Source organism: Brassica rapa, chromosome A08 (assembly GCF_000309985.2).
Source record: "Brassica rapa cultivar Chiifu-401-42 chromosome A08, CAAS_Brap_v3.01, whole genome shotgun sequence".
NCBI lineage: Eukaryota > Viridiplantae > Streptophyta > Magnoliopsida > Brassicales > Brassicaceae > Brassica > Brassica rapa.
The window spans coordinates 21530439-21546065 of NC_024802.2; the positions used below are offsets into that span (position 1 = coordinate 21530439).

At 34.2% G+C, this 15627-nt stretch overlaps 1 protein-coding gene and 2 long non-coding RNA genes across 4 annotated transcripts; 1 reads left to right on the plus strand and 2 right to left on the minus strand.

Moving 5' to 3' along the window:
• Positions 1-327: 327 nt before the first annotated feature.
• On the minus strand, positions 328-4886 carry LOC103868127 (receptor-like protein kinase 7). Its single transcript, XM_009146234.3, has 2 exons — positions 984-4886; positions 328-898 (listed from the first exon to the last, which is right to left on the minus strand). Exons 1-2 carry the CDS (start codon positions 3529-3531, stop codon positions 546-548), a joined length of 2901 nt encoding a protein of 966 aa, XP_009144482.1. The 5' UTR covers positions 3532-4886; the 3' UTR covers positions 328-545.
• A 4929-nt stretch (positions 4887-9815) lies between these two features.
• LOC117127453 lies at positions 9816-10810 on the plus strand. 2 transcript variants are annotated; one of them, XR_004450465.1, is made up of 2 exons: positions 9816-10194; positions 10371-10807. It is a non-coding gene; the product is annotated as an uncharacterized LOC117127453 (long non-coding RNA). The 2 variants fall into 2 exon arrangements; XR_004450464.1 differs by having other exon boundaries at positions 9828-10141; positions 10371-10810.
• Positions 10811-10900: 90 nt separating this feature from the next.
• Positions 10901-11693, minus strand: LOC103868128. Its single transcript, XR_632805.3, has 2 exons — positions 11365-11693; positions 10901-11126 (listed from the first exon to the last, which is right to left on the minus strand). It is a non-coding gene; the product is annotated as an uncharacterized LOC103868128 (long non-coding RNA).
• Between the last annotated feature and the right edge of the window lie 3934 nt (positions 11694-15627).

Here is a 15627-nt window from a genome sequence, read left to right on the forward strand (position 1 = left end):
CATGTGTGAGTACTTGTTTTTAGAATACGTTATCTCTTCCATCTAATAAGAAAATTCAAATGCATTGTTGTCTTATATGAAGGGATAAGATTTATTCGTTCATTCCTTTTTTTTTGTTGGTCAAATTCGGCAGCTATAAGTACTGAGACTTTAAGAAATTTATTCTTTGATTATTCTATTGCGATAATAATTTACAATTTCATCATCACGACAAGTAACTCAATTTGGATTTGGTTTTGTTTTGAGAAGTCATAGTGGTGCGACCGCCCCGGCCCTGTTGGCAGTTATTACTTTTATCAGTTTGAATATGCATTTCTCCTAGCCAAGTAATTGTAGTTGTTTGTTGACCTTCATTAACTAAGTCCAAAACATCATACAAAAATCTCTATCATTACAAGAAATAGTTTACATCCGAGTTCATAACGTTACCTAAGATTTTCATAACCAGGACTAGAATCACATTCTCCATCTAAACCTCCTAAGTTTCATAGTGACCCAAAAGAGTGAGTGAGACTTGGTCCTTCATCAACTTATTTCTTTGGTCTTCACATCACCTCTTTACTAATCACAATGCCCATCAATCTACACGGTTCCGCGTCCTCGATCATCTGAACCACACTCCTCATCGTTGGCCTTCGTCCAGGTTGTCTTGCCGTGCAGAGGATTGCAACCCTCAGCATCTTGACTGCATCTTCTCTATACATTTCCCCAATGTTCTTGTCCACAACTTCCATTACACTCTCTTTGCTATTCAGATTGTTACTAACCCAATCCACTATGTCTTTGCTCTCTCCAAACTCCGCCTCTATCGGTTTTCTCCCCGTGACTAGCTCCATTAACACAACTCCAAAGCTATACACATCGCATTTCTCATTCACTTTCGACGAGTATCCATACTCTGTACCAAGAAGGGCTTTGATGTTAAAAATGTAATGTAAAACCATAACAAGCTCATAAATAAAAAGTTAATAAAGTCTCTTTACCTGGAGCCATGTAACCATATGTTCCCGCAACAACAAGAGTTGAATCTAGACCACCATTTTTGTCTTGGAGAATCTTGGCAAGACCAAAGTCAGCAATCCTAGGCTTGAAGGACTCATCTAGTAATATGTTACTTGACTTAACATCACGGTGAATCACCGGTCTCTCGTATCCATGATGCAAGTACTCTAGTCCCTTCGCTGCACCAAGAGCAATATCATACCGTGTTTCCCAACCGAGATTCGACTTCTCACACGAGTGAAGAATGTCCCACAAGCTCCCTTTAGGCAAATACTCATACACCAGCAAGCTCGAGTCATCGCTAGTGATGCTACAATACAGTTTCACCACGTTTAAGTGCCTTATTGAGCTTAGTGTTTGCACCTCTCTTTCAAACTCCTTCGATCTTCCTTCGTTTTCCTTGAGAATCGGCATCGTGCTGCTGAAGTTCTTCTGAGTAAACGTGTCAGTGCTACTACGACGAATGTATTTGACTGCTAGCTCTTTGCCGTCACCGAGTACTACTCTGTACACATCGCCAGAACCTCCTCTACCGATTAAGTTCTCTTCTTTGATCGAACCGATGATATCATCTTCAGTGAAACTCATCCTTCGGAACGACTTTATACTCCAAGATTCACGTCTCAGGGTTTGCTTTTCCTTCTTCTCGGTTTTCTTGAGGTACAAGAAAAGCACAAGAGACGCAATCAAGATCAGTAAACCGAAAACTATACACAGCACAAAGACGTGAGTGTCTCGATGCGATCCCGAAGAACTCGTGCACCGGTTAAACGATTTGATCGTCGTGCTGCAGAGTCCAGGATTGCCGTCGAAGCTACCGCTATACGATGACAAACTCAGAGGAACCCGACCTGATAACCCGTTGTTCGAAAGATCAAGAAGGCTAAGCTTCAGAGACGACAAGCTCTCTGGAATCTTCCCAGAGAGCTTGTTGTCCGAAAGATTCAAAGCGTTGAGCGTCGGAAGAGATCCCAGCGTGTGCGGGATCTCTCCCGACAACTCATTTTGAGCCATGTCCAGCTCGCTGAGCATCGAACACGACCCGATAGAGTCCGGTATGTCCCCGGAAAAGCCATTGCTCTGCATCTTTAAACTACTAAGCCCCTTAAGCTTCCCGATGGAGCTCGGAATCCTCCCGGAAAACCAATTATCGTTAAGCTCGAGTTTAGTCAGAGCTTCAGCCTCACCAATCTCCTCAGGCAGCTCATCAGAGAACTTGTTGAACCCTAGATACAACGCTCCGAGCGTTTTCGCGTTCTTTATATCGGCGGTAATCGGACCTTCGAAGTTGTTGTTGGCTAAGTCGATGATCTCAACCTTCGGTAACCCCCAGAGTCCCGCGGGAACTGTTCCCTCGAGGGAGTTATGGTTAACTCTGAAACTCTCAAGAGTCGAACAGTTCCCGTAGGACTCGGGTATGGAGCCTGTGAGATTGTTTTGCAAGAGGAGGAGAGCTTTCATCGTCCCTCTCTTGCACATATCCGGAGGGATCGGTCCGGTTAGACGATTCTCCGACGCATCGATGAAATCAAAATCAGATAGAGAACCGAGTTTCGGAGGGAGAGAACCGGTTAAGTTGTTCGTGTACAGAGAAAGATTGACCAGATCTTTAAACTCGCCGAACTCAACCGGAATCTCCCCGGAGAATCTGTTTTCGAAGAGCTGTAGAGAAACGAGGTTGATCAGAGTTCTTAACTCCGATAAATCTCCCTCTAGATAGTTCGTGGAAGCGTCCAAGAGAGTCAGATTCGTCAAGCTCCCGAATCCGAGAGGAAGCTTCCCGGTCAAGCTGTTGTTGTAAACCTCGAGCTGCCGGAGTTTCGTGAGTTTCACTATCTCCGGCGGAATCTCTCCGGTGAGGGTACTATCGGAGATCTCCAGATTCTGAAGCTCCGTCAAGTCTCCGATAGCCGGAGGGATGTTGCCCGTGATGCTGCAGTTAGACAAGTAGAGCCACGAGAGACTCCTCAGCGTAACAACCTCTTCAGGAAACGGCGTCGTATTAAACGGATTATCGCCTAGACTCAAAACGACGAGTTTCGTTGCGTTTCGTAGCGATTCCCAAGGGAAAACGCCAGAGAACGCGCTGTTGTTTAGGTAGAGATACTGTAACTGACTTAGAGAGGAGAAGTCGGGGAAGGATCCTGAGAAGAGGTTGTTGCCGAGATCTAAGTAGGTGAGATTCGTGCAGTTGTTCATATCGGTTGGGATGGTTCCCGAGAGGGAGTTGAATCCGAGAGAGAGCTTTTGGAGATTCTTGAGAGCGGAGAGTGAATGGAACGGGAAGGTTCCGGATAAGGTTTGATGAGAGAGGTTGATCTCTGTGACGGAGTTTGTGGAGTCGCAGGTTACTCCGGTGAAGCTGCAGTGATTGGAGTTCAGCTTCCATGAATCTAAAGCGCCGGGGTTTGAGGTTAGGAGGGAGGATTTGATGTTGAGTAGGGTTTGGAGGTCGTCGGAGGAAACGATGGAAAACAGAGAGAAGACGAGGAAGGAGAAGAAGCCTAAGTTCCGAGATGACGGAGACATGTCGGTGAGTTTTAGCCGAAGGGGAGGCGTGGCGGTGGTTGAGTTAAGTGGAAACTTTGTTTCTTCTTCACATTCGAAAGTGCCGGAGGAGTGTTTGATAATGGCGGGCGCGAGAAACCAAATTGAAACAAAATTACACTCAAAGAGTCTCTTTTACTAATTTGTATTGTATAGACAACTTCGTCAATGGGCCCACTGGGCCCCAATACTTTGGTTTGTCGATTTGTTCTGGGTTTGATCGAGATCAACGAATTTTCTTCGAATCTTCATGCGTTTTCACATTTGAGTATTTGACTCGTCAAAAAGCGTATCGAAGCTTCATGGGAAAAGAGAAGAGTGGAACAAAAGAAACAAAAAAAACTTTTAGAGGAAATAATTTCTTCGATAATTAAAGCCAAAGAAAAGACAAATCATTTTTTTTAGAAAAGATTTACTTTTCCTTTATTTTTCAACAAGTGCATGCACATGACGAGAAAATGTACTTATCAACAAATACAAGTTGGACTTTCACTTAGCTCTTTTTGTAATATCAAAGCCTTCAAATACTTTCTTTTTTTTTTTTTTTTTTTAAATCTTGAAAGAAAGCTATTTGCTTTTTTCATACAATAAGTTAACTACTTTATTTCTTTTAGCTAAAGCTAGCAAGTTACTTTAAGAAAAACTCTCCACTCATGTAATCGGAAGGTGACAAGAGGAGAAGCAAATGGTTAATAGCGAATGCTTACAACAACCCAATTCTTATTTGAAGAAATGCCATGTAAATATGACAAAGTAGATATTTATCTTTCTATTTTTGATTTTACAGTACTATAACCTAGTTTTTCAAGGTTTTCATCTTTCTATTCGCTTTCTCTACCACCAAAAACCTATATAAAATGGTTCTCAGGTTAAAAGAATCGACAGCAGTTTAGGTATATAAATCTTTTTCGTACTATAAAACTCATAATATGTACTGCAGCTAGATACTTATCTCTAATTAGTTAATTAATGAAACGGAGATGCTAAATTTTGTTATCCCTCTAGAAGGGAGGGAGGTGTGAAAGCCGCCCTAGTTGACTTCGAATGAGAAACCTTTCACTGGTGAGTCGGTAACACCACGTTTTTGTGCTTCTTTATATCAAAATATAATCTCCAGAGCCAACAGATTTGGAGGTCCCAACATGGCCACACGTGTAATAACTGTTTATATGTTTTTCACTTTTTTTGTGGTCATGGCATTACACCGAAAGTGTTGTAATACTTTTTACTGAAAATAACTAAGAAAACAAAACGGGTATCTTGCTAACTAGCTATTTCGCACCATTAAAATCTGAAGTGAAATCCATAAAGTTTATAAAGTCCAAACTAAAAGATATTTTCTATAATTTTATGGGCAATTGTCAATTTGAAGTTTATGTCTCAAAAATAGCACTAGAAGGAGAAAGTCACAAAAATGACATTTATTAAAGGATAAAATATCCCTAATACCCTTGGTTTAAAATTAAATAAACAAACAAAAATAAATAAAAATAAATAAAATAAAAATTAAAAAAATGAAAAAAAGATTTTTTTTTTTTTATACTTTCAGATTATATGTTTTCAGATTCGAAATTTTTACAATTTTTTTTTTCGAATTTTTTTTTTTTTTTTCAAATTTTCTTTTTATAATTTAAAAATACTTTTTAAAACTGTTTTTAAAATTTTTATTTTTTATTTTAATATTTTTTTAATAAAATTTTAAACCCTAATTCCAAAACCCCACCCCTTAACTCTAAACCCTAAGGTTTGGATTAATTAACCCAAGGGGTATAAGTGTATATTTACCTCTTTAATGAAACCTATTTTTGTGACTTTGAACCTTGAGTGCTACTTTGGGAACATAAACTTGGTTTGGTGCTATCCTAGTTTTTTTCTCTAATTTTATTGCTATTAAAATTAGTTAATTTATATACATATCATAAAATTTAGATAGAATATATTTCTATTTGAGATCAATTTAAGTTTATAGTATATTTTTTTATGAGCCATTAAAAGCACAATAAATCAATAATAAATTATCTTATTTAATTTTACAATTCTCTCTACCTCAAATTTTAGTTATGAACTTGTGAATGGATTAACGGTGTTTGTTTTTAAATTGATGTGTCAAAAACAAACAAAAATATTCGAGAAAGAAATTCGATTATTTTGCAGATTTGACAACACCATAAAATAATTACTGATAATTCGAAAGTATCATTGCATCTCAAAAATATTGGATTTGCTAGCATTCCTATAGGTGCTTAATGTCCGCAAGAGCCACCCCTGCACTAAAGTAATACCAAGAGGGTGCCAACATTTAACCTTATCGCACTCTGAAGTAGCAGGTGCTTAATGTCCGCAAGAGCCACCCCTGCACTAAAGTAATACCAAGAGGGTGCCAACATTTAACCTTATCGCACTCTGAAGTAGCATCACCTTTTATCCTAACTGTTTGTATTATTAGCTTTACGTTAGTATGCAACTGAGGCCCAATAACATGTGAACACTATACTGGGCTTTACCGATGAGCTTAAATAACCAAAAGGTATGCTAAGCCAATACACACGAAAGCCCATTTGTCTTCTTAAGAATTACTCAAAGATCCGACTTTAAGAGTTGTCTTAAGGCCATGTTTATTAGAGGTTTTTAGGATATGATTCTTAGCGTAATATAAAAACTGTTTTTTAATTTTAACTAAGAAAAATTTAAAATCTTTTCTTGAAACTTTTATTTAAGAATCAATTTTAATTTTTTTTAGTTAAAAATTAAAAAAACGGTTCTTATATTACGTTAAAAACCAACATCTCCAATTGAGAATTCTATCCATTAGAATTCTTATATATGTGTATGCAGTTGTGGAGTCTACTACTTTTGTAAAGAACCTCATCCAAAAATTCTTCACACATATATTAGAGATGTTATAAGAACTCTCCGATAAACATGCCTTATCCGAGTTCGTCTCTCTCTAGAAAATTTCCTCTACCTTCTCTCTAAGAAACTTCCCGATAAAGATTGCGAGTTAGGTGATCGGCGGCGGTTAACGTCGTCGGTCACCACCAACCCTTTTGTTTTTTTTGTTTCTTATGTATAATATTCCGGTTTAGCGGATCTAGTTTTCGCGGTGGCGAAGTTGTAGTATTTTCGCGGTGGCGATTTTGTGGTGTCTCAACCTCCGTTGAAGCAAGTCTTCAAGGTTATCTTTGTTGTTCTTCAATGGAGGCGTATGTATATACAATACTCCTCTTTCGCAATTCATACTCAGATTCCATTTGTCTAAGGTGGCGGCTTCTTAGCTTTCTCGGATTTGCACTTACTCCTCTTTTAAAGGAATCAATCTTTGCTCACTCAAAAGTAGGGCCGATAAATCGGATAGAGCAAAGTATCCTAATAGCAAGGAAGAAGTGATGTTGGATTGATCTTGGCTGTTTCAAATGACGATTTAGATGAATCGGCATCTTCTTTAACTGAAGGTGGTCCGATAAAAATCGTTTATTGAAATGACTGAGAATTCTCAGTTTTAAAATCCGATGGTGATGGAAGTTTCCCTGAAGATGATGGTTTAGGCGAAAGAGTAAAGGCAGGGGGAATTCATAAGCGTGCCCAGCAATGAAGCTTGAGCATATCGTGTTTTTGCCGGCGGAGTTGCATCCTGGATCTTTTCTTTCCATGCGGTGGCGCGTTAGGGAGCGTGTCTGTTTCAACCGCTTGAAGTCTCATGCAAAAGAAGAAAAAGACACGTGTCTAGACTTATCTCTTTGGAAGCTGCGTGGAATAGTAACAAGATCGAAGAAGACTCATAGTTATTAGGTTAAATATGGGCCTAATAATTTGGGCTTATACTTTATTCGAGTCTGTTGTAATATATAAATGGGTCGTTTGTAATTCTCATGTACTCTGCCCTTTTGGGTCTCTCTAATGAAAGAGAATGTTGAAAAAAAAAAAAAAACATGCCTTATCCGAAAAAAAGAGTTGTCTTAGCTGTTGTCATAATCAAAGAAAATAAAGAAACAAATAAAAGAATTAAAACGTTTTGAGAGAGTTAAAGGCGCAAAAGAAACGCGGCGAATGACGAGAACGTGGCTGCGTAGGGAACGAGTTGCAAAGTATCCGCATCCGTGCGTCGCATAGCCAACATGACACCATTTAAAAATCCACGTATGAATATAATACTGGTACAACGTAGCCTATCCAAGGATATCGAGGCATAAGTTTGAGAATAAGACCATGTGATTTCCCGAAAATAGAAGTGTAATGAAATATGAAGAACGTTGGTTTGCTCTCCTCTAAGTCAGGTAAAATGAATTTGTGACTTGAGTTTGCTAACACCAAAGGTGAATTAAACAAACATTAAAAATGATTTGGATTTTGAAATACAATCACCGATCCATAAAGTTAATAATTAATTAATATTTTGGAACTCTTCAAAGTGTGAAATAGTAGAGTTCATATGTAATATTTAGCTTACTGACAGTTAGGAAAACATATTTAGATTTAGAATAAGTGATCAAATCAATAATATATGAAGCAATTTAGTACTTTTATTATATATGGATATATAAAACATTAAGAAAATAACTATCCTACTATATAAAAGGAGCTAAATTCTAGCTTCCTAAGCCTATCCACATGTGCACAAATATTCATGACCAACCAATATGCCAGATCATCACGAAGTGGGCTTGCAATTAAAAAAAAAATTCAACAATTCGCAGCCCATTAGACTCATCTCCTAACCCACTCCCGAGCCACTCTCTCATAAGCATAATCCCGTGTTCTGAACATCCCGTGTTAAATTTTTTTAAACACTCATATCTTAGAAATAGTTTAAAAATATATTTATATAAATGTTTTTTTTAATAATATTTAATTATAATTTTTTGTATCTTTTTAACTTTTATAATAAAAATATTATTTTCAGATAGCAACAAAATATATATAAGAATTATCTTATTTTTAATTTTTTTTATAATTTTATTATATTATTTTAGAATCAAATATTTAATATTAATGTAACATATAAATTTTATATGATTAAAATAAAATTTATTTTTAATTATATATAAAATTCATTAAGGGTATTGTTTTAATTAACATATTAGCGAATCAGTTAGAAATTAATAATAAATCAATAACCTATCTAAAAGTCTAAAACCTAATAAAATATGACAAATAAAAAAACTAACTAAATTTTAATATAAAATAGAAATTTCATATTATTAAAATAAAATTCATTTTTAATATATATATATATATATAATACTAATTAAAGGTATTTTTTAAATTAATAAATTAGTGACTTAGCTAAAAATAAATAATAAATCAATAATTTAGCTAAAACCTAATAAAACATGACAAATAAGCAAATTTACTAAAATTATGGATAATATAAAATATGATTGATTCTTTAATACAAAATTAAAATAAGAGTTTTGTTAAATAAAACATAAGTTTGCCGTATCGGTGTTGCAAAAAAAAACAATCATTAATAGTGTCGTAGGAATTATGTCTTTCCCTTTAGCGAATAAAATTGAAGCAGAGTGTTGGAGGATAGCTCAACGTATAGACAAGATTATGGAGATTGATATGGGAGTTAAGGTAACGGACACAACTGTTCCTCCGTAAAGAAACCCTCCTGCTAGACACCTGGATAAATGAAAGAGAAATATCTAGACTTGGCTTTGTGTTAATAGATGGTGACTTTCCAATGTTGTTTGGAGCAAGGGCCGATATACACGCACCAAATCACCACTGCAAACGGCAGCTGAAAGTTTACTATGGACAATGCAAGTGATACTGAAGTTTGGACACAGAGAAATGGTCTTTCAATCGACTGTGAACAACTGGTTATACTCATTCAAAAGAAGGAAGATTAGCCTGCGTTGGACTCGGAGCTCGACGAAATAAAGGTTGTATCCAAAGAATTTTCTGAACTTTTTATTGCTTATATTCCTAGATCTTAAAATTCCGTACGAATAGCCTAGCAAAAAGTGTCCGATCACGCGTATCTCGATCAGCTTTTGTAAACCCTTTTGCACCAAGTTGGCTAGCCCCATAAGCTAGCATGAGGGTGCCAAAAAAGAGAATAAAGTTGAAAGTGAAACTAAATATCCCAATGAACAAATTTATCAGAAGTCCATATTTATATGGATGTCTATATGGGACAAACAATTTTTTTATACAATCTTTATATATAAAATAGGCTTTGTTTCTCTCCCAAGGTGTCCACCTCAGCTGCCAGCGCATAAATTCGAACTCTATGGTGTCGACACGTGTCCTGAAAATACAAAACGCAACACTTCATCTAGGCTTCTTTGCTGCACACCGTTTCATTTAATCGCTTTTTATGTTTGTTGGGCTTATTCATTTTCCCGTGTTTCTTTTACATTTTTATCCCAATGGACCCGGTGGACCATTATCGATCGTCAACCCTAATTGTTCTTACGGGAGGAATCTAGGATCAGGTTCGTCTCTCCTCTTCTGTTCTGCTTCCCCGATCTCTGAAACGGCCCGATGGCTTCTGTGATTAATTCCATTAACTCGATCGGCCACGATGGGGTCTCTTAAATGTGTGGTTCACGTCGGCAGGGCGGTGTGTTTACGGTATAAATATGTCAGTACTTAAGCTCTTCGAATCATCTTTTCTCTCATCTCTTTTAGTACCAGGTAGATTACTCTAATTGAAACGGCCTTTGTATATATATAGGCTTATAGTTTTATAGATTCTATTGAAACGGTCTTTTATATATATATATATATATGTGCTTAGAGAGTTTTATTGATTAATATTGTTTTATCCATATGATGTACTAATAGTGGTTATCTTCTCACATATGTTATAGAAATTACTGTAGTAAAAATTATTGGTGAAGCGGCCTTACGACCACTGCCGTTTAGTGTGAAGCGGACTTCGTCGGAAGTGTATGGCGAAGATTATCTGGGAGGAGATGGAGTTGAGATGAGGATGAGAGCTCCTACTTCTCTTTGAAGAAATTGATCGACAACTCAAGACTATTACTCGGTTAGCGACGGTGCTCATGTCGAAGGAGCTTTCGTGATGTTTGGTATGCTCGCCGATATTTGTAATCGGAAAGGCGACAAAAACGTATATCTTCTCACCTGAATGCAGTGCCCGACTAATCTCTCTCAATCTATATGACTATCTCTCAATCTTTATATGAGTATCTCTCAACCTCTTTCCCTTTAACTCCATCAATGTCTGCTTTTGTAGGAAACTCATCACTTAATCTAACTGAAAACTGAAAAGATAAGTTTTTAACCTCTCCTCCAATTCTCCAATCAAAAGAAAGCATGATTTTTTTTTCCTCTGTTATGAAAACTGGGTCATTAAATCATCTATGTTTTAACAAGATAGTGGAAGGCTCTTCTCTCTTTATCTCCCTCTTGAAAGTTGGTCAAACTATTAACTAATTACAAAAAATTCCATTGTAAAGAAGACAGAATGGTGTTTCAAAACTAAAAAAGACAGAATGAGAAGATGACTCGAGACGCCCATTGGTATACCACCACTAGAACCGATACACATCCAGTCTTGGATCTTTTCGATTTTGAAGCAAAAAAAACTCGCCCAAAAGTTCCTACATACATTAGGAGACAAACACCTGATCATTTTTACAATGATTCTACCATGGTAATTATTTTATCAAAACCTTAACAGCCTCTTGGATAAAGAAAAATAATATGACCATTCCAAAGATCTCATGTAATTTTGGTATATCTAAATTCGGGAACTAATGTTTCTTGGTATACCTTACAAGAATGATAAGCAAAACAAGTGTCCAAACACATGCCCTCTCAACTCTAGAAAACGATTACCTGTCCGATGATGTTTGGGTTTCCTTTTTTCTTTTGTCAAACCTCATATGTTTGAGTTTCCAAACGTAGATTACATGAACATTTTAAAATATTAATCTTACAACAAACAAATGAAAAAGAATACAATAGAAAGGAGAGACAACCACAAAATTGTTTACTTACAAAAAGAAAGAACAAAAAACATTGAATTAAAGCATAAAGAAAATACATAAATCTGAGAGTGAAACATGGCAGAATTAAGTTACAGATAATCAATCTATCTATATATATATATATATATATATATAAATATGTTGGTATCTCTCCTGCTTTACCACGTGGAAAGTCGTTCGCTGCAGACGCGACACGTGTCTACCACAACATTATTTGAGTTTCAGACTTATAAATTTTAGGCCTTATTCAACTCTAATTTAAGTGGTAAAGTAGTTTACGATGCCGTGGATTTTTTTTTTTGTTATCTATCTATAGATAATTGATTACTGTTACATGGAAGTCGTCTAAAAGAGTTTAATATTTTTAGCGGGAAATTAAATATTTTTAGCGGGAAACTAAAATAGAAGACTTTCCAGACGACTTACAAGTAAGTCGTCTGGTTTAAATTATTTAAGCGGGAAAATAATTTTTTTTTAAAATTTTAGGCGGGAATATTTGGACGACTTACATGTAAGTCGTCTGTTTTAATTTCTTCACCAGACGACTGAAATGTAAGTCGTCTGGACCCTAAACATAACCCCTAAATTAGCTTTTATATGTCCGGTAAATGATCCGGTTAGGTTAAAACGTACATTGGTAAAATTAAAGGTTTGATACGATGTGGATGACTGAAATATACGTCGTCCGAGTAAATTATTCAACAGACGACTGAAATATAAGTCGTCCACACCCTAAACATAACCCCTAAACTTAATTATCTAATTAAACACTTCATAAAATCAAATCAAACTTGAAAAGTGTTTACTATACACAGAAATAAACACATATATGTGAAAACTAATTTTTGAAAAAAACATTTTAGTTTTCCAAAATCTAACCCTAACAATGCATACAATACTACAACATATGTTTGCCAAACTCCTAAACCAAGAATATCATGATTCACTACTTCCACTCATCTATCTTCAAAACAAATCAATTTTATCATATCTTAATTTATATCACTTAAAACTGTTTATAATTACTTGATTTTTATTTTTCACGCATCAAAATATTTTTTTACAAGATTTATAAATAATTTTTAAAATAAACTGGTACCAGACGACTTACACTTCAGTCGTCCAGACGACTTCCAACATCTCAGACGACTCAGACGATTTACTGGGGCTATATTCGTAAAATGGCTTCTGTTTTTTTGTTTGGTCACAAGGGGCTGAACTGTAATTTCACTAGGCTTTTAGGTTAGTTTTGCATTTGATTCAAGTTTGAGTATAGGTTTGGGGTTAAAATCAAGTTGTGGGTTAGTTTTGGCAAAAATCCCTAAATTATTTGTCGGTCTCTTTAGGCTCTATTATTTATGACTCTAAACTTTGATTTGGGTCTATACAATAATATATATTATTCTTACTATAGTCAACTAGCAAATGAAAAATATATTTGATTCATCCGCCAATTTATTTTTCTAAGTTAATATATGGTCAATAATTGTATCCCAACTTTAATTTATAAATAAATAGAATGACGAAAAGTTTGAGATCAAACATTAAAATCGATGTGTCGTTAACCAGTATTACAAAGCTCTGCACACATGAAATTAGCCATGTGTTTACCCGTAACTGAAGAATCGAACCTTACCAAATAAAAAACAAAATCGAAACTAAACCAAATTTCATAAATCAGGTAATTTCTATATATCATGTATTCTATATTTTTCTGAAACTAAAATATCAAAAACAAACCCGAACCGAACTAAAATCAATAAGTATCTCAACTTGAAATATAATTTATAAATCTAAAATATTAAATAAACTTAGTTTTACAGTAACAAATATCATAAACTTATTATTTATAAACTGAACTATCCAAAATGAATTATATGAATACCATTTCCCTAAATTATTTAAAATTATATAAACTACCTGATAATTTATCCAAAAAACTTAAATCACCTGTTTTTTTTCCTGGCAAAAAACAATTTATCAATAAAATTTTACTCAAATTAACCAAAATAATCTGAAACGTCTGTAACTGAAAGAGACCCGATTTTGTTTTTGATATTAGCTGGTTCTCCACTTTGTTGTCCAAACTGAACCACAAAAACAAACTATCTGAACGAGAATTGAATCAAATTTTATAAATAACCGAACATATCTTATATCTGTAGAATTAAAAAACAAAATAAACAAAAAAAATTACAAAAAAATAATTAAAAAAATTATGAATTTTAAAAAAGTATAATTCAAAAACATAAAACAAAATATGTTTTTTATTTAAATAATTATTTGTTATATATATATCAAGAACAAAGATATAAGAGTCTTATGTCACTTATTGAAAATATATTTTTTAAAATGCCCTTTTAGTGATGGTAAAGATCAATAATGGTATCATGAATGTGGTAAACATGAAATTTCACCTATTATCTATTCAAAGTTAATATTTTCTTTTATTATGTCAAATTGAACTAAGAATAATATATATATATATATATATATCATATTATTCTGAATTGAATTTTGCTAATTTTGTATTCTCTGAAAAAATAGAATAATGAAGGATATTGTCATTTTAATTCCAAACCAAAAATGTTTATTAAAATAAAGGCATCCGCATCGGTTGAAATTCATGAGTCTCTAACAAATTTAAAAATATTAAAAGCTGAAAAAAAAGAAAGAGAAAAGATAAAAAAAAAAAAGAGCAAGAGTGGTACCTGTGAGAAGAGCTTTCATACATTTCTAAAGAATCGGTGAATACATGTGACATTATTTTACAGGTTTTTTTATTTTAATTTTTAAAAGTATTAATAACTAAATTATGTACAAAAATAATAATAAAAATATTAATGAGGTACTCTACTTGCTATTTTACCACTAATGATGCCCTAACAATGTGATCTCGGAATTCTATTCATTATTGTTTTTAATAATATAGTTTTCAATTTACCATGATTTTTAAATGCTTCATAAAATTAGTATAAATTTATATAAAGCAGTTTTTATTATTAACTTCCCGCCCGTAGGGCGGGCCGATCCTAGTTATAGAATATAGTCACGAAAATCAATCCTAAAATATATAATTTAAAAAAACTATTTAAACAAACCATCAAAATTTTCAATATTACACCAAATAAGAATATAAAGATCAACTATATTCTCTTTGTGTATAATGTGTTGTGGTAAGATTCAAAAAAATTAACTTACAGCAAAAACATAACATTTTATAAAACTAAACAATTGACATAATAGTACAAAAATATGAAGAAAAAAAATCAAAATACTATCCGCGCGTAGCGCGGACAAAAACCTAGTTACTATTAAATAAACGTTACAGATTAGTCATATATTTAGATTTGTTATATATTTAATAACCAACATCTTTAGACATTTGAAGAAGAAAAAATTAAATATAATAGTTTTCGACATGTATTTCACGACAACGATCTTTAGTTACCTCTAAACAACGACTGAATAACGACTAACGAGTCGGACCTAACAATTGATCAAGGCAATAAATTAACATTTTCTGTTGGACTTTTGCGATGTATTGTCTCCTTTTTCTACGTAAATCGATCCATATTTGGCTCTAAGATCCAAAGTTGGAAAATTATCGGTCACGAAACGACGTACAATTCAATTTCTCGGCAATCCATAAAAGAGAACTAAAAACTTATAAAAAGGCAAAAATTAGTAAAATTAATTTGTATCAAATAATGATTCCATTGCGAGGCACAAAAATTTGACTCATCATGAGATATTGAAATATTCATGATCATATATCTTATGGTTTCTTCAAATCCATATACTTTATATAAACAAATCAACTGCTTATTTACGTTCATTGCGTTTAACGTCTTTAATTCCCTTTTCTGTAGAATTGTTATATTAATTTCTTTAAATGAATTTACAAGTTCAAATTTTTTTTAATGATTTTACGTAGAGAAGATCATTTGAAATATAACTCGTCAAGTGAAGAATGAGTCAATGTTTGACTTGTAATTGCATGGGAGTTTACGTAAGATTCGACGTTCACATGCCTGCCTGGTCTTGAATATTTCGAGTATATAAACAAATAGAAGAGAACCCATCATTTGCCTACCCATATCATCATTTA